Genomic DNA, 25,861 nt, shown 5'->3' on the forward strand with positions numbered 1-25,861 from the left:
CCACTTGTGAACCCGTTGACACCACGGATGTGCATATTAGACCCATTTTAAATGCCTCGTAGGTCGATCTTTTATTCCATGGGCCTTGGTTGTATCTTGCCAGTCTCATCCACGCTGTTGACTGTCTCGCATACTGTATCTTAGTGTTGTGTTCGCGACAACTTTTTTTGTTTAAGTAGTGATTCATTAAGCCCTTACTATGCCGCCTAAGCCCTGTGCCCCTGCGAAAGCTTCCTCTAGCGCGCCCAAGAGGAAGAGGAAGAGGAAGATGATGACCATCAGTGAAAAAGTGAAATTTTTGCATATGATCAAAGAGGGCAGAAGAGGGTGATTGTTATGTATCATGAGAGAGAGAGAGAGAGAGAGAGAGAGAGAGAGAGAGAGAGAGAGAGAGAGAGAGAGAGAGAGAGAGAGAGAGAGAGAGAGAGAGTAAATGTATACTTACTGTATAAGGTTTTATAATTAAATAGATTTAAGTAAAATACTGTATATGTAAAGTATAAATACTGTTAACATATTTGAAACATTCTGGTACCCACATACACATAGATAAAAATTCCTGGGGGGGTGGGGGGCGGCAAATCATACTTTGTGGTTTTTCACCTTTCGCGGGGCGTTCTGGTATCCATTAACCGCGATAAACGAGGGATCACTGTATATGCATTTATGTTTACAAAACAATATTTCTATTAGCTTTTTACAAAAATTGCCCCCCAAGAAAGGATTGTCTTGTAATGCATAAAGTGAAATCTTACATGAAATACCAAAAAATAAAGCAGAGATGAGATCACCCACAGACGAGGTGGAGACTTGTGGCGACTCGACCGCTTCTTCTTCTTCTTGTGACCCTTTTAGCTTGTGTGTTGTCTTTCACGACATTTATGTTTCCACTCCTCTATTGCCTGCTATAATGGATATCATATCTTAGTATTCATATACGCTCATGCCATGAGGATAACCTTGACTCCGTGGCACTGAGTGATAGTGAATTACTAATGCAACACCGCGATATTTTATTAGTAATTCACTATCACTCAGTGCCACGGAGTCGAGGTTATCCTCATGGCATGAGCGTATATGAATAATAAGATATGATATCCATTATAGCAGGCAATAGAGGAGTGGAAACATAAATGTCGTGAAAGACAACACACAAGCTAAAAGGGTCACAAGAAGAAGAAGAAGAAGCGGCTGAGTCGCCGCAAGTCTCCACCTCATCTGTGGGCGATCTCATCTCTGCTTTATTTTTTGGTATTCTATGTAAGATTTCACTTTATGCATTACAAAACAATCCTTTCTTGGGGGCAAGGTTTATAAAAAAGCTAATAGAAATGTTGTTCTGTGAACATAAATGCATATATAAGACAGTAACACCACCTGGAGAGGTGGTGTTACCAGCAACCTGAGAGCAACCTCTTTACTATCCCTTCAAGTGTTCATGGATGCCATTTTGCGGCATGAGGTTGTTCTGATGTTGTTAAAGAATCTTGGATCCAGCTTCCGTTCTTCTCGTGCCTCATGTGCAGTCTGCCAGCACTGAGTACAGACGAAATCTCTTCAATCTGCCTATAATTCACCAAGATGGCCACAAAACGTCCTTCATCTTCTTCTGCATGTGGGGTTATTTTTTATGTGGATTTTTATAAAGTGGTAAAGCTCAGAGAAAGATGGTGACTGACTGTGGTGTGAGTGGTGAAGGCATTGAAGCAATGAGTGTCTTGTTTAAATATTCTTTGTTTTATTGTTTTCTCTTATTATTTTTTGCTTTTTCTTATTATTTCTTACTTTTCCCTTTACTTTAAATACACTTCTATTATTTAGAATGGTAAATAATAAACATGTTAATTTAGCCAAATAAATAGAGTATTTTGTACAAATTTTTTTTAACCACATCCCACATCCCCCTATTATCTATGGTTTCTTATGAGAATTACATGTTTGTTTTACCCAAATTTTGATATACGCGATGCCTCTTGGAACACATCTATAGCATAAATCGAGTTACCTGTATATATATATATATATATATATATATATATATATATATATATATATATATATATATATATATATATTCTTTTTTTCTTCTTAAAATGTGTTATCTTACTATAGTAAGAAGACATAAAAAAAACATTCCATCAATGAATTTCATAATCTGCAACTACAACTAAGGACATGAGTGTAGCATACTGATCCACTTACTAGAAATACTGGGATAACAATTAGATCAGCATTCAAATCTTATAACAAAGTAGCTTTTTTTCTTTCTCTCTTTCTTTTACCTTTTTTATCGTGAAATTCAGTCCAAACAAAACTTCAACACGGTGGAGCTGCACCTCTTGAGACAGTAACTGGTCTGCTTGGGATGTCATTTTTTTACTGGATTCCTTCTTCTTGATGCTGTAATAAAATGAAAGCAATTCAACAATATTTGCATCTTAAGCCTTTCAGTCTGGGGACGTATATATACGTCATGGTGGCTACGCGCCAGTCCGGTGACGTATATATGCGTCCACAAGCCTTACCTCCAGTCCGGGGACGTATTATTACATCTTGTCGGCCATAAGCATTTTAGATGAGTGTACCCAAGAAAACCAGCAGCCATTCGTTCTCTTAGATATGTATATTATCTAGGAAAATGAATATATGTAACTATTATATCGCAGACAAGAATAAGTTTTCGCATGAAGGTTTATTTTTTCTCAGTTTCGTCAGCTGTAGCAGCCACAGCCACCAGCTTACAGAGAGAGAGAGAGAGAGAGAGAGAGAGAGAGAGAGAGAGAGAGAGAGAGAGAGAGAGAGAGAGAGAGAGAGAGAGAGAGAGAGAGAGAGCGCTCTCATAGTGTTTCCATTCGTAGTTTTTGCATATTGTGTGTGTGTGTGTGTGTGTGTGTGTGTGTGTGTGTGTGTGTGTGTGTGTGTGTGTGTGTGTGTGTGTGTGTGTGTGTGTGTGTGTGTGTGTGTGTGTGTGTGTGTATTTACCTAGTTGTATTTACCTAGTTGTAGTTTACAGGGCCTGGGCTTTATGCTCGTGTGGTCCCGTCTCCATATCTACACTTATCCAATTTTTCTTTAAAACTATGTACACTCTTTGCTGATACCACTTCCTCACTCAAACTGTTCCAAGTCTCAACACATCTTTGAGGAAACTAAATTTTTAACATCTCTCAGACATCGTCCCTTCCTTAGTTTCTTACTATGCGATCTTGTGCTTCTAAAGTCATATTCTTCTCTCAGGATCAGTTTCTCATTATCCACTTCATCCATTCCGTTAATCAATTTATAAACTTGTATCAGATCCCTCTCTCTCTCTGCTCCAAGGTTGGTAGATCCATTGCCTTTAGTCTCTCCTCATATGCCATCCTTTAAATTCTGGAACCATTCTTGTAGCCATTTTTGTAGTCTCTCTAATTTTCTTATGTGTTTCTTTTATGGGAGTCCACACAACTCCTGCATATTCCAATCTAGGTCTTATTTTAGTACTTATCAATTTCTTCATCATTTCCTGTGTGTGTGTGTGTGTGTGTGTGTGTGTGTGTGTGTGTGTGTGTGTGTGTGTGTGTGTGTGTGTGTGTGTGTGTGTGTGTGTGTGTGTTTTTTCACTGTTTGATCTGCTGCAGTCTCTGACACACAGTGTGTGTGTGTGTGTGTGTGTGTGTGTGTGTGTGTGTGTGTGTGTGTGTGTGTGTGTGTGTGTGTGTGTGTGTGTGTGTGTGTGTTGTGTGTTGACATGTTGAAACTTTTTCTTTTTACATTTTTTTATTATGTGTGTGTGTGTGTGTGTGTGTGTGTGTGTGTGTGTGTGTGTGTGTGTGTGTGTGTGTGTGTGTGTGTGTATTTACCTATTTGTATTTACCTATTTGTGTATTACAGGGCCCGAGCTAAGCTCTCTGTGACCTGTGTTCTTGTCCATTCCTGTCATATCTCTCTTTCATCTGATTGACACACACCACGTCAACGACATCACTGCTCATTTTATTCCACTTATCAATGCTATGATGCGAGAAATTGTATTTTCTCACGTCATTTAGACAGATGTCCTTTATTAGCTTTTTTCCATGACCTCAGAGATGATTACTTGTGGTCACCTTTATCAACTCTCTGTCCAGTATGTCAATCTTGTTCACCAATTTATACATAGTTATCATGTCTCCTTTATTCTTCTCTCTTCTAATGTGGTCAGCCCCAGCTTCCTCAGTCTTTCCTCATAGTCTAACTCCCTGAGTCCTGGTACCATCCTTGTTGCCAGCCTTTGTACCCTTTCTATCTTCTTCACATTTTTCTTCATATGCGGTGACCAGACACATGCTGCATATTCTAGCTGGGGTCTTATTAAGGTACATAATATCTTCTTCATCATTCCTTCATCTAGGTAGTGGAATGCAAGGCCAATATTTTGAAGCATGTTGTATGTTTTCAAAAAAATCTTGTTAATGTGTTTCTCCGGTAACAAAGTGTTTTGCACGGTTACTCCTAAGTCTTTCTCCTCATTGGTCTCTTTAATTTTCTCATCACCCAGCCTGTAATCCCTGTTTGGTCTGTATCTACTTCTTCCCATTTTCATAACATGGGTCTTGTCTATATTAAATTCCATCTATGTGTGTGTGTGTGTGTGTGTGTGTGTGTGTGTGTGTGTGTGTGTGTGTGTGTGTGTGTGTGTGTGTGTGTGTGTGTGTGTGTGTGTGTGTGTGTGTGTGTGTGTGTGTGTGTGTGTGTGTGTGTGTCATGTGAAACTTGCTTCTTCTTTTGCTTTTTTTCGCTTAGCCATGTGTGTGTGTGTGTGTGTATTTACCTAGTTGTAGTTTTACAGGGCCTCTTTATGCTGTGTCCCCATCTCCATATCTACACTTATCCAATCTTACTGTGTGTGTGTGTGTGTGTGTGTGTGTGTGTGTGTGTGTGTGTGTGTGTGTGTATTTACCTAATTGTATTTACCTAATTGTAACATACGGGAAAAGAGCTATGCTCGTGTTGTCCCGTCTCCATATCTATTAATGTCCAGCTTTTCTTAAAATCATGAATATTCCTTGCGCTGACCACTTCCACGTCTAAACTATTCCATGCTTCCACCCTTCTATGAGGGAAGCTATATTTTTCACATCTCTCCTATAAGTGGCCATTTTAGTTTTTCCCATGCCCTCTCGACATTCTTCCATTCCACATACACAGATCTTCCCTATCCATTTTTCCATGCCAATCATCACTCTGTATATTGCTATCAGGTCTCCCCTTTCTCTTCTGTTTTCCAGGGTTGGAAGTTGCATTCTTTTCAGTCTGTCTTCATAAGTCAAATCTCTTAAGTCAGGCACCATTTTCGTTGCAGCCCTCTGTACTTTCTCTAGTTTCCTTATGTGTTTCTTTAAGTTCGAGCCCACTGTATTGTTGCATATTCAAGCCTCGGTCTTATCATTGCAGTAATTATTTTCTTCATCATTTCTTCATCTAGATATACGAACGCCACTCTTATGTTCCTCAATAAGTTCAATACTTCTCCAATTATTTTGTTTATATGTCTCTCTGGCGATAGGTCATTGGTAATTGTCACCCCAAGGTCTTTTTCTTCATGACTGGTTTTATGTCTTCATTTCCTATCTTGTACATACTCCTGATTCTTCTTTCACTCTTGCCAAACTCTATTTTCTTGCATTTTGTCGTGTTGAACTCCATTTGCCATGTACAGCTCCATTTCCATATTCTGTCCAAGTCTTCCTGGAGTAGTTCGCAATCTTTGTCACATCTCACTTTTCTTAACAATTTTGCATCGTCTGCAAATAGGCTCACATAACTGGACACCCCATCCACCATGTCATTTATGTAGACTGCGAACATTACTGGTGCCAACACTGATCCCTGTGGAACTCCACTCTCCACCAATCCCCATTCTGATGGTCTGTCCTTAATTATTGTTCTCATTTCTCTTCCTACCAAAAGTCTTCCATCCATTTTAGTAAACTGCCATGCACTCCTCCTACCATTTCAAGTTTCCAGATCAGTCTCTGGTGTGGTACCTTATCAAAGGCCTTTTTTAAATCCAGATATATTCCATCAGCCCAACCATCTCTTTCCTGTATTACATCTATCACCCTCGAATAGTAACATATCAGGTTTGTCGTGCATGAACGCCCTTTCCTAAAACCAAATTGACACTCACAAAGTATGTCATTTTTCTCCAAGAAGTCTGTCCATCTAGTCTTCACCACCCTCTCACACATCTTAGCTACCACACTTGTAAGTGACACTGGTCTATAGTTCAATGGGTGTGTGTGTGTGTGTGTGTGTGTGTGTGTGTGTGTGTGTGTGTGTGTGTGTGTGTGTGTGTGTGTGTGTGTGTGTGTGTGTGTGTGTGTGTTTCACTGTTTGATCTGCTGCAGTCTCTGACGAGACAGCCAGACGTTACCCTACGGAACGAGCTCAGAGCTCATTATTTCCAATCTTCGGATAGGCCTGAGATCAGGCACACACACACCGGGACAACAAGGTCACAACTCCTCGATTTACATCCCGTACCTACTCACTGCTAGGTGAACAGGGCTACGTGAAAGGAGACACACCCAAATATCTCCACCCGGCCGGGATCGAACCCCAGTCCTCTGGCTTGTGAAGCCAGCGCCTAACCACTGAGCTACCATGTGTGTGTGTGTGTGTGTGTGTGTGTGTGTGTGTGTGTGTGTGTGTGTGTGTGTGTGTGTGTGTGTGTGTGTGTGTGTGTGTGTGTGTGTGTGTGTGTGTGTGTGTGTGTGTGTGTGTGTCTGTGTGTCTGTGTGTGTGTGTGTGTCTCTCTCTCTCTCTCTCTCTCTCTCTCTCTCTCTCTCTCTCTCTCTCTCTCTCTCTCTCTCTCTCTCTCTCTCTCTCTCTCTCTCTCTCTGTTCGCGCGCAATTTGTTTCACGTTTGAAATAATGTATATTTTTCATGACAGGTATATGTTGCCATTTGCTACACATGCTGGCATGCAAATGCTAGATATATTAGGGGACTCTTTTCAACAATAAATAACAGTGTTTACCACAAATGAGATGCTTCACTCTGATATAAGACACTTTAGGCTATCTGTACAGACAGAAATACTATATATGGCAATATATGATTGCCATATATTGCGCTAATTTTTATAAGCTATATGGTCCATTCATCTTTCGTCATGGAGGGCAAGAGGGTGAAGGTGCCCTTATACCAGGTGTCGGAGCTGGTGTACTTCATTTTAGTAAGTATATAATTCATTATATGAAAACAAATTATATATTGTACTGTATATATTATGGAGGCTTTATTTTATTGAATGAAATCCAAATTTTATCTTTCTCTTTCCATAAGCCTGAGGATCCTGGTGGGGATGAAGTAGGCGTGGTGAGGGTCCGCCACCACCCTCTATGCCTGGAGCCACCACTCCCCACCACCCAATGCAAGACACCTCCTCTGCCCACCCTTGAGTATCCTGGTGGGGATGAAGTAGGGGTGGTGAGGGACTGCCACCACCCTCTATGCCTGGAGCCACCACTCCCCACCACCCAATGCAAGACACCTCCTTTGCCCACCCTCACCACCACCAGGCCACAGCCCTCCACCTCCGGCTTCACCGCACTCCCCTCCACCTCCGCCTTTCCTCACAGCCTCCACCTCCGACTTCACCGCACTCCCTCCACCTCCGCCTTTCCCTCACAGCCTCCACCTCCGGCTTCACCGCACTCCCTCCACCTCCGCCTTTCCTCACAGCCCTCCACCTCCGGCTTCACTGCACTCCCTCCACCTCCGCCTTTCCTCACAGCCCTCCACCTCCGGCTTCACCGCACTCCCTCCACCTCCGCCTTTCCTTCACAGCCCTCCACCTCCGGCTTCACCACACTTCCCTCTACCTCCACCTTTCCCTCACAGCCCTCCACCTCCGGCTTCACTGCACTCCCCTCCACTTACGCCTTTCCCTCACAGCCCTCCACCTCTCCCATCACAGCACCACCACCCAAGAGATTCAGGGAGAAATCTCCCGAACTGTTATAAAAAAAAAAAAACGTAATAAAATATAAAAAGTAAAATTTTGTATTGTTTTCCTTTTTAGCATAGCAATGGGAAGTGTATTGTAACATACAAATATTTTTACACATCCTGATATATAGTATGTGATGAATATATTGAGTTTATGGCTAAAACATTGATTATTCAATACTGAAGCTTCAAATCTTGGCGCGTGCGGGCCGCCCGGATGGAGCGCGGCGCATGTTTTCTAACTTCCGGGGCAAATGGGTTAATTACACACACACACACACACACACACGTAATGTAGTGGTTAGCACGCTCGACTCACAATCGAGAGGGCCGGGTTCGAGTCCCGGCGTTGCAAGGCAAATGGGCAAGCCTCTTAATGTGTGGCCCCTGTTCACCTAGCAGTAAATAGGTACGGGATGTAACTCGAGGGGTTGTGGCCTTGCTTTCCCGGTGTGTGGTGTGTTGTGGTCTCAGTCCTACCCGAAGATCGGTCTATGAGCTCTGAGCTCGCTCCGTAATGGGGAAGACTGGCTGGGTGACCAGCAGACGACCATGGTGAATTACACACACACACACACACACACACACACACACATCAGGGAGGCAGTGGTGTAGTGGATAAGGTGATGAGCATTGGATCAGACAGACGTCCATGTGTGAGTTCGAATCCCACCACACTTGGCGAGTGGTTTAAAGTTACCTACATGTCACCATGATACCCAGGTTCTGGGTGGTTACACCAAAGATGCACTTGGGTGGTGATATGGGCCCCCTAATATGGGTACCACTATAAATAAAATTGTCTGCTGAACAGCCCTTCCCCACATATACTCTTCAAGTATGCCTACAGGCACTATAGGCCATAACATAAAAAAATCAATAAATAAAAAAATAATAATAATAAAAAGAAAAACTTTGACAATGAGCACCAGTTGGCCATAATCAACAAGATATCTGAAAAAGAGAAATTACTTAGTTCAGGGGTTCTTAACCTGTGATACACAAAAGGATTTTTTTGGGGCAGGTTTCTCAAAGTATTTAAGTTTTGAATAAATGCAAACCTGTTTGTAGGATTCAAAGTGGCCTACATGTGCTACACTAGATGTGTCCTCCACTAGAAGCAAGATGCATTAACAACGTTAACAAAGAGAGAAAAAGAGAAAGCACTCTTCGATTACAGCTACCACACAACCTTGCAAACCTATAATATTTAATTCTGACTTATTATTTGCTATGCTATTCACACACACAGTAACTTATCTATCACTCTTACTAGTAACAAGTTGCAACTAGCTGCAAGCAGCACTAGTTCACTGCCACAATGATCAAAAACTGTCTGATATAGCTCCTGTTTGGTAAATGTATTGCATGCTAGTCACATAGTGTTTCCTGTAAACTACTAGTTGCTCTTGATACTACCTCATAGTTACATACTCATATTAACTGAAAATTTTGTCTGCTCCACATATATAACACAATTCAAACTTAATAAACTAAGTCAATAAACCATTCATCTATTTTTACCCTTCCTGATGTTGCATTGTGGATAAAGGGTATGTGACCAATACTGAAGGACTTCAAGGGGTTCATGAGATTAAAAAGGTTGAGTACCCCTGATTTAGTTGAAGGGTGCAGGATTTTAAGAAATTAATTTGCAATTCTCAGTATTCATGATTTAAAGAAGACACATGATAGAACTATTGGGTAGAGGGTGTGGATTGTTTTCAAAATAGATGGACCAGATGGCAGGTTGCTAAAAGTGAAAACCCTTACCTATCAGTGTTTCTCTTTTCCTTTGGTAAAGAAACAGCATCCCAAGCAAGTGTTGCATCTTGGAATGCTATGGCAACCCCTGAATCTTTAGGATTTCCACGATAAGGACTTAATTCTTCCATCATTAACATTCTCTGAAAAGGTACAAAAGTATGTCAGAAGAATTTTAGGATGTAACACATAAGAGGACTGTATAACATTATATTCACTTTTCACTATGCCAGTATGCTGAACAAATTAGGTCAATATCATTGTGTATTACTCATTATGGAAGCCATTATTTCATTAGTTTCAAAAGCATCTTTTAAATTCTATTAAAACATTAATGCCAGAAATAATTAGAATTTCAAATTCTAGTTAATGCTTATATTCATGCTTATAATTCATTAGGAAAGTATTTCTAGCAAAACTATCTAATTTAGTTCTCAGAGTTAGAAAACACAAGCCACAACAAAAGATGCAAGTCTCTATAAAAATTTTAATGTTCACTGCCAATAAAAAAATAAACTACATAACATTTACACAATGCAAAAACAAAACCATAAATATTTTGGCATAAAGTAATGGATTCTAAAAACTTATACCAAGACACATGAGCAAACACCTTTTACCAATAGCATATCAATTTCTTTATAAAATCATTAAATTATACTTCAATATTTCAAATTTACATAGATGAATTCAAACCATACTACAAATCATTATGTAATCAAAGAAACTTTTACTTTCACTTTTGATTTTACATGTACAAGTAAGCACCTTTATAGTTAAACCAATCTGATGATGCTATTAACAAAGATCCATAAATTGCCAAATTATAAATGGTTTCTAACAAATGAAACCAAAATCCCCATAGAGACACATAGCAATGAACTAAGCAATCATGCCTTTAAAGCAGTGTAGTTTATCAAGCAAAGCAAGTCTGACACCAATACTGCATTGTCTGCTATTGAGCAAAGACCATCAAATACATTCAAAAGCTTTCTAAAATTTCCTAGTAGAGGATACCAACTGCAAAAAATCATGAACAATTAGAATTCCCTCAAAATTCTCTCTCTCTCTCTCTCTCTCTCTCTCTCTCTCTCTCTCTCTCTCTCTCTCTCTCTCTCTCTCTCTCAGATACGAATGTTTTGACATATGACACAGAAATCTGTACATCATTTCACTCCAACTACACAATCAAATTGGTTAGAAGCAATACACTAAAAATATTGTATATGTAAATCCAAGCCTTTGCATATTGTTTACCCAAAATACAACAACTACCTATACTAACAAAACAAGATGTTCCTAAACATTATTTATTTATTTTTTTATTTATTTATTTTTTTTTACATAGGGAAGAGGGCCAGCCAAGGGCAAAAAAAAAAGAAAGTTAGAAAGAGGCCCACTTGAGCGCTGGCTCTTCAAAGAGTTCAAAAAGTGCCAAAACCGTCAGCCAGAATTAGGGGAGCAAATGCCTAGATACCTCCCTCTTAAAAGAAGACAAATTGTAGGAATTCGGAAATACAGATGCAGGGAGGGAGTTCCACAGTTTACCAGTGAAAGGGATGAATGATTGAGCGTACTGGTTAACTCTTGTATAAGAAAGTTGGACAGAATAGGGATGAGAGGAAGAAGAAAGCCTTGTGCAGCATTGCCGCAGGAGGAAGGGAGGCATGCAGTTAGCAAGATCAGTAGAACAATTACCAAGAAAATAGCGATAAAATATAGAAAGGGATGCAACATTTCGGTGTTGAAAAAGAGACTGAAGACAGTTAGTCAGAGGAGGGAGTTGATGAGACGAAGAGCTTTCGATTCCACCCTATCAAGCAAAGCTGTGTGACTGGAACCCCCAAACATGCGAAGAGTACTCCATACAGGGACGGATAAGGCCCTTATACAGAGTAAGCAGTTGGAGGGTGAGAAAACTGTCGGAGACGCCTCAGAACACCTAATTTCATAGAAGCTGTTTTAGCAAGAGATGAGATGTGAAGTTTCCAGTTAAGATTATGAGCAAAGGACAGACCGAGGATATTCATTGTGGAAGAGGAGACAGTTGAGTGTCATTGAAGAAGAGGGATAGTTGTCTGGAAGGTTGTGTCGAGTTGATAGATGGAGGAATTGAGTTTTGAGGCATTGAAAACTACTAGATTTTCTCTGCCCCAATCGGAAATCTTAGAAAGATCGGAAGTCAGGCGTTCCGTGGCGTCCCGCGTGATCTGTTGATTTCCTGAAGGGTTGGACGTCTCTGAAAGAACGTGGAAAGATGTAGGGTGGTATCATCAGCGTAGGAGTGGATAGGGCAAGAAGTTTGGTTAAGAAGGTCATTAATGAATAATAGAAAGAGAGTGGGTGACAGGACAGAACCCTGAGGAACACCACTATTAATAGGTTTAGGAGAAGAACAGTAGCCGTCTACCACAGCAGCAATAGAGCGGTCGGAAAGGAAACTTGAGATAAAGTTGCAGAGAGAAGGATAGAAGCCGTAGGAGGGCAGTTTTGAAATCAAAGCTTTATGCCAGACTCTATCAAAAGCTTTTGATATGTCTAACGCAACAGCAAAAGTTTCACCGAAATCTCTAAAGAGGATGACCAAGACTCAGTAAGGAAAGCCAGAAGATCACCAGTAGAGCGACCTTGACGGAAGCCATACTGGCGATCAGACAGAAGATTGTGAAGTGACAGATGTTTGAGAATCTTCCTATTCAGGATAGATTCAAAACTTTAGACAAGCAAGAGATTAAAGCTATAGGACGGTAGTTTGAGGGGTTAGAACGGTCACCCTTTTTAGGAACAGGCTGAATGTAGGCGAACTTCCAGCAGGAAGGAAAGGTAGAAGTCGATAGACAAAGTTGGAAGAGTTTGGCCAGGCAAGGTGCAAGCACAGAAGCACAGTTTTTGAGAACAATAGGAGGGACCCCATCAGGTCCATAAGCCTTCCGAGGGTTTAGGCCAGCAAGGGCATGGAAAACATCATTACGAAGAATTTTGATTGTAGACATGAAATAGTCAGAGGGAGGAGGAGAGGAGGGACAAGCCCAGAATCGTCCAAGGTGGAGTTGTGAGCAAAGGTTTGAGAAAAGAGTTCAGCTTTAGAGACAGAAGAGATGGCAGTGGTGCCATCAGGATGAAATAAAGGAGGAAAGATGAAGAAGTGAAGTTATTTGAGATGTTTTTGGCTAGATGCCAGAAGTCACGAGGAGAGTTTGAGTTTGAAAGATTTTGACATTTCCTATTTATGAAAGAGTGTTTGGCAAGTTGAAGAACAGACTTGGCATGATTCCGGGCAGAGATATAAAGTGCATGAGATTCAGGAGATGGAAGGCTCAAGTACCTTTTGTGGGCAACCTCTCTATCATGTATAGCACGAGAACAGGCTGAGTTAAACCAAGGTTTAGAAGGTTTAGGTTGAGAAAAGAATGAGGAATGTACGCCTCCATGCCAGATACTAACACCTCTGTTATGCGTTCAGCACAAAGAGATGGGTCTCTGACACGGAAGCAATAATCATTCCAGGAAAATCAGCATAATACCTCCTCAGGTCCCCCAACTGGCAGAGGCAAAACGCCAGAGGCACCTTCGCTTTGGGGATCCTGCGGAGGGATTGGAAAAATAGGACAAGATACAGAAATGAGATTGTGATCGGAGGAGCCCAACGGAGATGAAAGGGTGACAGCATAAGCAGAAGGGTTAGAGGTGAGGAAGAGATCAAGAATGTTGGGCGTGTCTCCAAGACGGTCAGGAATACGAGTAGGGTGTTGCACCAGTTGCTCTAGGTCATGGAGGATAGCAAAGTTGAAGGCTAGTTCACCAGGGTGGTCAGTGAAGGGAGAGGAAAGCCAAAGCTGGTGGTGAACATTGAAATCTCCAAGAATGGAAATCTCAGCGAAAGGGTAGAGGGACAGAATGTGCTCCACTTTAGAAGTTAAGTAGTCGAAGAAATTACTATAGTCAGAAGAGTTAGGGAGAGATAAACAGCACAGATGAATTTAGTTTGAGAGTGACTGTTAAGTCGTAGCCAGATGGTGGAAAATTCGGAAGACTCAAGAGCGTGGGCACGAGAGCAAGTTAAGTCGTTGCGTACATAGACGCAACATCCAGCTTTGGAATGAAAATGAGAATAGAGAAAGTAGGAGGAACAGAGAAGGGCTACTGTCAGTTGCCTCAGACAGCTGTGTTTCGGTGAGGAAAAGAAGATGAGGTTTAGTAGAGGAGAGGTGGTGTTCCACAGATTGAAAATTAGATCTAAGACTGCGAATGTTGCAGAAGTTAATGTAGAAAAAGTTGAGGGAGGTGTCAAGGCATTTGTGGTCTTCAACAGGAGAGGTGTCCGACCTGGGGACATTTTTGGTCCCTTCCCCAGAGGGGGACTCCGAGGCGTTGTTTATTTCAGGTCCCATTTTTCTTTTAAATTTTGATTTGGAGTGAAGGGTGTATGTGTGGTAAGTGCATGTAGTTTTGTGTGAAGAAGGAGAGCTGTCTTTAGAGGGTAGGCTGTGACTACCACCTTGAGTTGTGAGACACAAAGGGAAACATTCAACGAGATCACAACTAGCTTTAATGGAAGGTTCACAGCACCTCCTGAACTAGTGCTATTAGATCTCACTGGGAGTAACTTATTGTTTCGGTAAGTGTCTACTACCTCCTCCTTACTCCTAGATATCTAGGATTTGTAAATAACCAGAAAAGTCCCACACTACCATCTCACTTTTCCCATGCATCAAGTAATTGTATTTTATCTATCCTTATTTTTTGTGCCAAGCCTCATTAAGTGAACAGCCAAGCCCACTAAACATCCTGCATATCTTGCACCCAGAAAAGCCTAAATCTGGACACAAAGGGTGGTGAGAGTGGTGGGAGGTTAACTCTATTGCCTGAATCCTTTGTTTGTTCAGTTTGTTGTATCTTCTATTGCTTCATTTACTTCTATAATATTATAAAAGCATACATACAAATACATATACAAATTGCATTCATTAATGCATTGAAGAACTGATTAGAGTTAAAGCAATAGGCCTTGGAATACATTCCATTTTTTCCCCATTAAACTTACTCACTATATGGATCAGTATACAATTGAACTTTCAGAAATGTAAGCCAATCATGAAATGGAATTTAAATATATACAAACAAGAAGGAATTGTTACATAGAACTTTTTTTTCAATTTTAATTCTTATCTTGGTAGATGAAAAGGTTCACCCATGCTTAAGCCTTACATGTTAGGCAGCTGAGGAACTGCATTATGTAATGAGACATTACGCCAGGATTTCCATAACAATGTCTACCTTGATTCAGAAATATTCAAATGGCTCAAATATTATCACGGGTTCCACTTGCATGTAAATGTGTAGTGTACATGCAATGCAAATACAGGTAACTCTTGATTTACGCATATTTAATTTATGCATTTTTGTTAATATGCGACCAAAAAAATATTACAATTAATTAAATTTGCCCGATCGGTTTGCTTATACGCGATTTGGCCCAACTGCATTTTCAAACTGAGCGCCAGATGCAATTTCAAACTGCGCCAGAGAGTGGACAGCAACGGCGAGTGCTTGAGAGGGGTGAAAACATTGGCGTCCTTCATTTATTTTTTTACTAGTGTTTACTTTTAGGAGAGCTTAGGGGTTTGGTTTAGTGAAAATATAGACCTTTTGTGATTATTCGTTCATTTGGTCCATAACACCCTAAATTATCGTTCTGTGCTGTTCATTTGCAAAGATCAAATGTCATTTCTCCCAGGAAGCCATTTTTAAATGCTCCGCACTCTTGCTTCATCGCCTCAGTCACACGGAAAAAAAATTATGTATCATACATTGTTTATTTCAACGTATGAGATTTTATATGAATATTTTTCTCTCGATAAATTCAACTCTTTGCCATCCTAGCCATCAGCAGGAGGGTGGAGATAGCTAGTAGTGAGATCACAGACCTATTGTTTGGGTGGACAAGGAGGAGGAAGGGTGTCACGTTTGTTGCTCTATAATTTTCAGAAGTATCGTCCTTACAGGCATAAACTAACAAGATTTAGAAACAGAAACATCAAGATGTAGTAAAGCAACCAAGACAATGATAAATAAGCACAGCTGTCACTTATAGCATTGATTATATGCATAATTCATATACATATCATCGCTTCGTGCATGAGGCAGCCCACCACACGCTGTAGCTGTCTCACACATGGTGTTAGATGTCTTAAACATTTGTTTCATGACTAGTTTACCATCACAACCAGCCTATTATCATTATACAATCAAAAATAAATGTTGACTACACTATTCCAAGAGATTATTTTGACTCAGAGGTTAAAAGTTGAACCCAGACTGGTGATAATACCTTCACAGTGTCTCTCTGTCACCTCAACACACCAATCATAACTCAAAAGATGTCTAGACCACTCGTAATGTAGCAGATTGACGTGACACTGCTGATGGCGCCTTGCAACGTCCTGACTTACGAGTGAACAATATTTTCTAGAGAAGCGAGAATCTGATGCATTATCATCCTATCATGTTCCAGGAAGTCACCATTGTATACACAATCATGTGTAAAAATGTCATGTCAATGAGATTAATACAAATATGAAAACAATGACCAAATTGAAAAAAAATCTTTAGGAGCTGATATCTCAAAAGTAGGTCTTTTACACTTCAAAAATTTCTCTATATCAATGTAAACTCTGATCCCCTTTTGTTTGGTATCATCTTAAAGAATAACTCAAATGCAATATTTTGTGGAGCCAGATTTTTTATAATGTCAATTGAAAACGAGATACAGACACAGAGACGATGACTTTTCAGAAATGGATTTTTTTTTTTTTTTCATTTTTCAAAGACAAAAAAAAAATTAGAAAAACTGCGTCCTGAATAGTTGCGTATATGCACAAAATTTCTATGGTGTTTTTTTTTCACAGTAATTAACTGAAACATAAAGTCTGTGAAATAAAAAAAAATTAAAAACAATGTACTGTTTTTTCTCTGCAACCATTCACCAAAACTTGATGAAATAGACAAAATATCCTATTTTTAACCCCTCAAACAAAATATTAAAGTTTAAAAACAATTGGGCTTACCATATGAAAAAAGTTAGGTTTTTCTATACCCTCCTTTATACTGTAAGATTATTTTTGATAAGTAGATTTTTGATAAAGTGGACAAGCTCAGAGGCAGATGGTGACTGACTGTGGTGTGAGTGGTGAAGGCAGTGACGCAGTGAGTGTTGTGTTTAAGTATTCTTTGTTTTGTTTTCTCTTATTATCTTTTGCTTTCTCTTACTATTTCTTGCTTTTCCCTTTACTTTAAATACACTTCTAGTATTTACGAGTAGAATGGTAAATAATAAAAACACGTTAATTTAGCCAAAAAAATAGAGTATTTTGTATGAACTTTTTGGACCACATCCTGCATCCCCCCTATTATCTATTGTTTCTTATGAGAATTACAAGTTTGTTTTACGTGAATTTTGATACAAGCGATGCCTCTTGGACCGCATCTATCGTGTAAATCGAGAGTTACCTGTACATACATGTATAGATCATCATGAATGACACTATTAATTAAAGTTAAAACCTTTATTCTATAGTCAATTTAAAATGTCATCATTAAGTTTTACTTTCTGGGTATAAAATAATCAGCTAAAAGCCTAAAATGCCCACAATCAATCAGAATAAATGTGTTACTAAAGCAAAGAACCATGATATAGTAAATATAGTACAACCCATCATAATGTCTGCATTTTCATCTAAAGGCAATTCACCAGGCTGCATGGCCTCAAGCAACCTCTCTCCATAGGTCTACTTCTCCTAATTTTTTTTTACTTTTACTATTGTTTATCTTCAAACAAAATTAGTAATGGAATTTGTTTATCCTATAAAACAATACATGTACAGTCAATACTTTTCTAACACAAATTTATGTTTTGCAATTTTTGCCTAATGTAGCCTAAAAAAGTTGAAGAAATCTCTTCTTATGCAACCAAGATCTAATTTAATGCAACTTTTCACCATTTCAATCACCTGCCTGTCTGCTGCCATCTTTCACTGGCTCACTCATGAGCAACTATGAAGCAAGACTTGCTAGTCACTTACTCAAATTGAATGACTTTTCACTGAATCATGTGTATCAAGTCATTCGTTCAAATAAATCATGTTAACGACTGCAGCAGTGAGTCTCACGAAAGAATAAATACTACTCTCATAGGGATGGCCTTTACAGTGCACAAGTCTACCATCTGTATTGTATCCTTGGTGCTCTAAAAAGGAAAGAGAATGGAAAAAAAAAAATAGTTTCTAAGAGTTCTTCTAACATTAAATTATTTCCTTTACACAGCAGCCATGTAGAAAAAATTTATATTAGATGAAGACCCTTTAAAGCTAAGAAACTTGTACTGAAGTATCCCCTTAATATTTAAAGTTTAGCATGAAATACCCAACTAATACACATAAGATGTGAAAGGAAAATTGGGTATAGAATAAAATAAATAAATAAATAAATATATAAATAAAAAAATGTAATCTACTGAATATAGTACTATTTTTACACCTTCACTGTTCATGACATCAATGTACAATGGAAGAAAACTTGCCAACTGCATCAATGTAACGTGCGTTTCTTAGCATACAGCATTCAAACTTTTGATCCTATAACTTCATGTGCTTGAACATAGGAATGTCATTTTTCAAAGTGGACATTTCTTTGTTTGAAAAGACTTATGAAAGATGAAATACATAATTTCTTAAATAAAAGGAAACACCAAAGCTTAAACTAAATAATCACTTATCAAATAGTAAATATTAACAACTAAGAGGAACAACACCATAGAATTCCATCACCTCACTGTACTTTCTGAAATAACTGTTTCAAAGGAAAGGCATTATTCAGTGAACATTTCATTAGCATACATCAAACCCAGAGAAGAACAAATCAACAACAGCGAGCTAAACTAAATCACCACTAAAAACATGCAAGCTCAAGAAACCAACTTCACCTTGATTCTGTCAAAGGAATCATTCCCCTCAACAATGGCTCTAACTGAAAACCTCAGCATATTGAAAGATGACCGTGCTTGTCCCAAGAAATAGGCAATCACTGTCATACCCTAGAAAGAAAATAAGCTTATTCAAATTAAATAACCAGTGGTTCCTTACAACTGTCTATACTTCATTACTTCCAAGAGATACAGTGCATTTTTCAGACAATCCTGCAGATAACTGCCACATCTCACATCTGAAACCATTTCCTATTACTTTTTGATCAACCGAATCTTCCCCCCCCCATCTAACTGATGTTTTCACTTGCTGATTCGTCTACATATTCCAATCCACAGTAGCATAATATTAATTCTATCAAAAATACTACTGAATTATAGGATGCCAAATTATGCAAACAAAGTAATCTAAGGCTTTACAATTATACATTGTTTCTAGTAAAAGAGGAGTAAATTTACTGCACATTCTATAACAAGACAGGAGTATGAAAACCATTCACCAATTGAAAGTATCAGTAAGAAACACTGATGCCATATCTGCACACTCTAAGATCACAAAATTTCTCTGACAGACTTATTAAAAAATGAAAGATATTTTCTAGTATTTACTAACTTTTCTTTAAGATTTCTATCATGTTTCCATTGGTATGTCATTAAATAATGACATGGCAAATCCACCAAGCCAACATCCTACTCTCTGCCTAACATTCTATTCTTGATCAAAAACCTTCCAACTAATACATCATGACAGCTTCCATATCTAATAATCCTGTGGCATGGCATGGGCTTTTCTAATAAGTAGAAAGAGTACATACACATGCATACATACATATGGAGAAAAAAAGGAAGAAACAAGATAAGAGGATTAAGTTATATTTTCTAAAGAAGAAAATTATAACATATTCGCAAATTTCACACAAGATTTGTAAGTTTCTCTGGTAATGCTGGGAAATAGAAGGCTATGCTATTCTACGCAGAAATTATTTTACGGGTATATGTGTTTAATGTTTTGGTTTGATATTGACAGAGGCCTCAAAAGTGACTGAAGGAACCTTGTTTCTCCCTCTATCACAGTGAGTGTCAGCTGAGTGATTCTCTTTGCTATTACTAGGTATTCATTTTTTATTTTCAAAACTTGCATGTTATTTTCTAATGACTCAAATTCTTCTTTTTATTTTTCATTTATTCAAATTGTTGTTTTAAGAAAGCATTTGGCCATAACATAAGCACAGTTAATTTGGAAGTAAATCTATAACTGGAGAAGCACAATTAGTAATGTGATACAGCAGGAGAATGATGTGCAAAAAAAAAAAAAAAAGAGTACCAAGAAACGGCAGTGACAGCCATTTAGCTGATGCTCACCATAACAAAGGGAGAACTAATGATGCACCTCACATCTTTCACTATTAAACCAAACCATTAAACACACACACACACACACACACACACACACATACAGTCAACCCTTGGCTATCACAACTTCAGCTATCGTGTTTTATTCCTATCACGCACCCATGAAAAGCTGCTAAAATTTCATTATCGCAACCTCAGATGACTACTATCGCGCGCCCAGCCATGACGTCATGGGATATCTGAGCGCTCATTGGCCAAAACCGCCTTCCCACCAAGATGAAACACAGTCTCTGTACAGTAAATACAATGAGCTGATGTAATTTTTTTTATGTTATAACTTTGATAGTTTTAATTGGTACCAATGGATTATACAGTAATTTAAAAAAAAAAAGGTAAAAATGAGGGATATTAGGAGTAAAATTTGTGGTTGCGGCACCAATAACAATTTTCACCATTAGTTGTTCAATTCGGCTATCATGTTTTCGGCTATGGCGCGGCTATTTCAGCCTCAGTTGGGCGCGATAGCCGAGGGTTAAGTGTATCTATACAGTGGTACCTCGACATACGAATTTAATTCGTTCCATGACAATCGTACTAAATAAAAAAAAATCGCATATCATATCAATTTTTCCCATAGAAATTAATGGAAATAGAATTAATTCGTTCTTGTGATACGAATTTACCCCCCAAAAAAATTAACATGCTTTAACCCTTATGTTCCAGTGATTAAACTATTTTCCAATATCCCATGACAGGTAAAAATGGTAAACCTAGAAATTGTCAGAAGACTGTTTGAATACTAATAATTATTTTTTCTTTGTTATTCTGAATACAATGATGCACTTTCTAGCTCGATGTGACCTCTGAAAGTTTAGTTGTTGCCTTATCAAGGATTCCTCCTCCGCCCGCTGTGTGATCCATCAAGCAGAAAGAGCTCAGTGAGCAATGACACTGCGCAAACACACACACACTCTCTCTCTCTCTCTCTCTCTCTCTCTCTCTCTCTCTCTCTTGGAAGAGAAATTGTACACTTCCAATGAGAGAGAGAGAGAGAGAGAGAGAGAGAGAGAGAGAGAGAGAGAGAGAGAGAGAGAGAGAGAGAGAGAGTATTCTTTCACCACTTTTCATATCAAGTTACAAGCAAATAATGTGTACGTATCATCTCTCTCTCTCTCTCTCTCTCTCTCTCTCTCTCTCTCTCTCTCTCTCTCTCTCTCTCTCTCTCTCTCTCTCTCTCTCTCTCTCTCTCACACACACACACACACACACCACACACCCGGTTGCTCAGTGGTTAGAGCGCTGGCTTCACAAGCCAGAGGACCGGGGTTCGATTCCCCGGCCGGGTGGAGATATTTGGGTATGTCTCCTTTCACGTGTAGCCCCTGTTCACTTAGCAGTGATTAGGTACGGGATATAAATCGAGGAGTTGTGACCTTGTTGTTCCGGTGTGTGGTGTGTGCCTGGTCTAAGGCCTATCCGAAGATCGGAAATAATGAGCTCTGAGCTCGTTCCGTAGGGTAACGTCTGGCTGTCTCGTCAGAGACTGCAGCAGATCAAACAGTGAAACACATGCCCCCTTGATCGTCTTCCCAGAACATGAGAGGCATGCCTACATCTCCATGAGCCACTCTGGGTTCTCAATATTATGTTTGGAGTCTGTTCTCCATCACCACTATCTCTGTCTTCTCTCTGTTCTGAGAAAACAGGTGGATCCTCTGAATCATTTTCCGAGTCTTCACTACTGCTGTCTTCGCTTTCTTCAGTTTCTTCCTCATAGTCACTGTCACTGTAGTCAGGCTCAGAAGCACTGCTAAACAAAAATTATCTGCCTTGTTCCATAGTGAGTTATGAACTGAGACGTCCCTTCGCTTTTATCAGGGTGCTTTCGACACGGCGGGTCGCTGGGGTTGCCAAATGTCGCCCTCAGAATGGGAAAATAGATTCGTTACCCCTAAATATACAGAGCTAGTGGCAACACTACGGGTGGAAAAAGAAGCCAGATACTTCCACTCGCCATCTGACTCGAGAAACCGCGTGTGGAGCTCAAACAGGAGGCGCGAAAATTCTTGATTACGGGAATGATCGCCGTCGCTACGGACGCACTGATGCAATCATTCATATACAATCGCCGGAACATAAGGGTTAAATACCAATCACATATAGATTTAATATAAGATAAATGCAATGTTTATTGTACACATGATATAAATGTACTATATTGCCCAAAACAACAACTTAACCCGCAAAACTCGGGACAGGTCGATAGACGTTCATCACACAAGACTCGGGGCACGTTGAGACATTTAGGTTTTTTTACAGCTATATTTTGGCTATTTTCTTCCCATTTTACTCATCAGGAGTAAACATATGCTCTACATCACTGTGTCACCAACGATGGATGGTGGGAGTGACAGTGATTTCACTGTGTCTGATTCCGCCACCTCTCCCACAAGCATTACTTCTACACCTCGGGTTCTCACCATGTTGTGGGGACACAACTTTTGAATGAGAATGGTATCAGAACAAGAGAGAGAGAGAGAGAGAGAGAGAGAGAGAGAGAGAGAGAGAGAGAGAGAGAGAGAGAGAGAGAGAGAGAGAGAGAGAGGATACAAGGGGCCCGTTTTCTATCACTCTAGCCAAGGGGTTGAGAGAGGAAATTCCGCGTATCCGGATATTTCGCATATCTGCCAGGGCCTTGGCTGCTATAATCCGGATACGCAAGCGATTACTGTGTATATATATATATATATATATATATATATATATATATATATATATATATATATATATATATATATATATATATATATAAACAGCAAATGAATATCGGCTCCAAATATCGGTTATTGGCCTCCTTGACTACTAATAATCGGTATTGGTATCGGCCCTGAAAAAACCATATCGGTTGATCTCCAGTCTGAAGCAACTGACAGTAGTCCCTTCTCTGTCCCCTCCTACTTTCTCTATTCTCATTTTCATTCCAAAGCTGGATGTTGCGTCTATATACGCAACGACTGAACTTGCTCTCGTGCCCACGCTCTTGAATCTTCCAAGTTTTCCACCATCTGGCTTCGACTTAACAGTCACTCTCAAACTAAATTCATCTGTGCTTTTTATCTCTCCCTAACTCTTCTGACTATAGTAAATTCTTCAACTACTTAACTTCTAAAGTGGAGAACATTCTGTCCCTCTACCCTTTCGCTGAGATTTCCATTCTTTGAATTTCTATGTTCACCACCAGCTTTGGCTTTCATCTCCCTTCACTGACCATCCTGGTGAAGTAGCCTTCAACTTTGCTATCCTCCATGACCTAGAGCAACTGGTGCAACACCCTACTCGTATTCCTGACCGTCTTGGAGACACGCCCAACATTCTTGATCTCTTCCTCACCTCTAACACTTCTGCTTATGCTGTCACCCTTTCATCTCCGTTGGGCTCCTCCGATCACAATCTCATTTCTATATCTTGTCCTATTTCTCCAATCCCTCCACAGGATCCCCCAAAGCAAAGGTGCCTCTGGAGTTTTGCCTCTGCCAGTTGGGGGAACCTGAGGAGGTATTATGGTGATTTTCCTTGGAATGATTACTGCTTCTGTGTCAGAGATCCATCTCTTTGTGCTGAACGCATAACAGAGGTGATAGTGTCTGGCATGGAGGCGTACATTCCTCATTCTTTATCTCAACCTAAACCTTCTAAACCTTGGTTTAACTCAGCCTGTTCTCATGCTATACATGATAGAGAGGTTGCCCACAAAAGGTATTTGAGTCTTCCATCTTCTGAATCTCACTCACTTTATATCTCTGCCCGGAATCATGCTAAGTCTGTTCTTCAACTTGCCAAACACTTCTTTGTAAGTAGAAAATGTCAAAATCTTTCAAACTCTAACTCCCTTCGAGACTTCTGGCATCCAGCCAAAAACATCTCAAATAACTTCACTTCTTCATCTTTCCCTCCTTTATTTCATCCTGATGGCACCACTGCCATCTCTTCTCTCTCTAAAGCTGAAGTACTCTCAGAACTTTGCTCACAACTCCACCTTGGACAATTCTGGGCTTGTCCCTCCCTCTCCTCCTCCCTCTGACTATTTCATGTCTACAATTAAAATTCTTCATAACAATGTTTTCCATGCCTTCGCTGGCCTAAATCCCCGAAAGGCTTATGGTCCTGATGGGGTACCTCCTATTGTTCTCAAAAAACTGTGCTTCCGTGCTTGCACCTTGCCTGGCCAAACTCTTCCAACTTTGTCTATCTACTTCTACCTTTCCTTCCTGCTGGAAGTTTGCCTACATTCAGCCTGTTCCTAAAAGGGGTGACAATTCTAACACCTCAAACTACCATCCTATAGGTTTAATCTCTTGCTTATCTAAAGTTTTTTAATCTATCCTGAATAGGAAGATTCTCAAACATCTATCACTTCACAATCTTCTGTCTGATCGCCAGTATGGCTTCCGTCAAGGTCGCTCTACTGGTGATCTTCTGGCTATCCATACTGAGTAGTGTCCTTAGTGGTCACGCGGATTAAGACGCCACATTCTGCCACGATGGTGGTAGATTGCGGGGCATCGATTCGAACCCCACTAATGACATCTAGCAGCTATATGGCCTTTGTTGCCTAGCAGCAGGACAAATTACTTCATTGGAGGGGGGCTCCCTTGTGATGACTTAATTTGAGGATTATTTTTTAATCCTTACTGAATCTTGGCCATCTTCTTTTAGAGATTTCAGTGAAACTTTTGTTGTAGCGTTAGACATATCAAAAGCTTTTGATACAGTCTGGCATAAAGCTTTGATTTCAAAATTGCCCTCCCACGGCTTCTATCCTTCTCTCTGCAACTTTATCTCAAGTTTCCTTTCTGACCATTCTATTGCTGCTGTGGTAGACGGCCACTGTTCTTCTCCTAAATCTATTAACAGCAGAGTTCCTCAGGGTTCTGTCCTGTCACCCACTTCCTTTCTATTATTCATTAATGACCTTCTTAATCAAACTTCTTGCCCTATCCACTCCTACGCTGATGATACCACCCTACATCTTTCCACATCCTTTCAGAGACAACCAACCCTTCAGGAAGTCAACAGATCACGCAGGGACGCCACAGAACGCCTGACTTCCGATCTTTCTAAGATTTCCGATTGGGGCAGAGAAAATCTAGTAGTTTTCAATGCCTCAAAAACTCAATTCCTCCATCTATCAACTCAACACAACCTTCCAGACAACTATCCCATCGTCTTCAGTGACACTCAACTGTCTCCTTCTTCCACAATGAATATCCTCAGTCTGTTCTTTACTCATAATCTTAACTGGAAACTTCACATCTCATCTCTTGTTAAAACACCTTCTATGAAGTTAGGTGTTCTGAGGCGTCTCTGCCAGTTTTTCTCGCATCTCCAACTGCTTACTCTGTATAAGGGCCTTACTCTTCACATGTTTGGGGGGGTTTCCAGTCACACAGTTTTACTAGATAGGGTGGAATCAAAAGCTCTTCGTCTCATCAACCCCCTCCTCTGACTAATTGTCTTCAGCCTCTTTCTCACTGCCGGAATGTTGCATCTCTTTCTATCTTTTATTGCTATTTTCATGCTACTGTTCTACTGATCTTGGTAACTGCATGCCTCCCCACCTCCTGTGGCCTCGCTGCACAAGGCTTTCTTCTTCCTCTCATCCCTATTCTGTCCAACTCTCTAACGCAAGAGTTAACCAGTACTCTCAATCATTCATCCCTTTCACTGATAAACTCTGGAACTCCATCCCTGCATCTGTATTTCCGAATTCCTACGACTTGTCTACT

General features: G+C 39.9%; 1 protein-coding gene across 7 annotated transcripts in view; it reads right to left on the minus strand.

Moving 5' to 3' along the window:
• The window catches only part of LOC123517119 (multidrug resistance-associated protein 5-like), a 124,062-nt gene that overhangs the window by 61,522 nt on the left and 36,679 nt on the right, over positions 1 to 25,861 (minus strand). For 4 of the 7 annotated variants that reach the window (XM_045277035.1, XM_045277030.1, XM_045277031.1 and 1 more), the window contains 3 exons: positions 18,723 to 18,833; positions 9,752 to 9,885; positions 2,283 to 2,400 (listed from right to left, as the gene is read on the minus strand). In XM_045277035.1, coding sequence (XP_045132970.1) covers positions 2,283 to 2,400; positions 9,752 to 9,885; positions 18,723 to 18,833 — 363 coding nt within the window. The remainder of the gene's footprint in view (positions 1 to 2,282; positions 2,401 to 9,751; positions 9,886 to 18,722; positions 18,834 to 25,861) is intronic. The other 3 variants (XM_045277034.1, XM_045277032.1, XM_045277033.1) reach the window with 1 other exon arrangement.

The sequence above is a fragment of the Portunus trituberculatus genome, chromosome 41, assembly GCF_017591435.1.
Source record: "Portunus trituberculatus isolate SZX2019 chromosome 41, ASM1759143v1, whole genome shotgun sequence".
Classification (NCBI taxonomy): Eukaryota; Metazoa; Arthropoda; class Malacostraca; order Decapoda; family Portunidae; genus Portunus; species Portunus trituberculatus.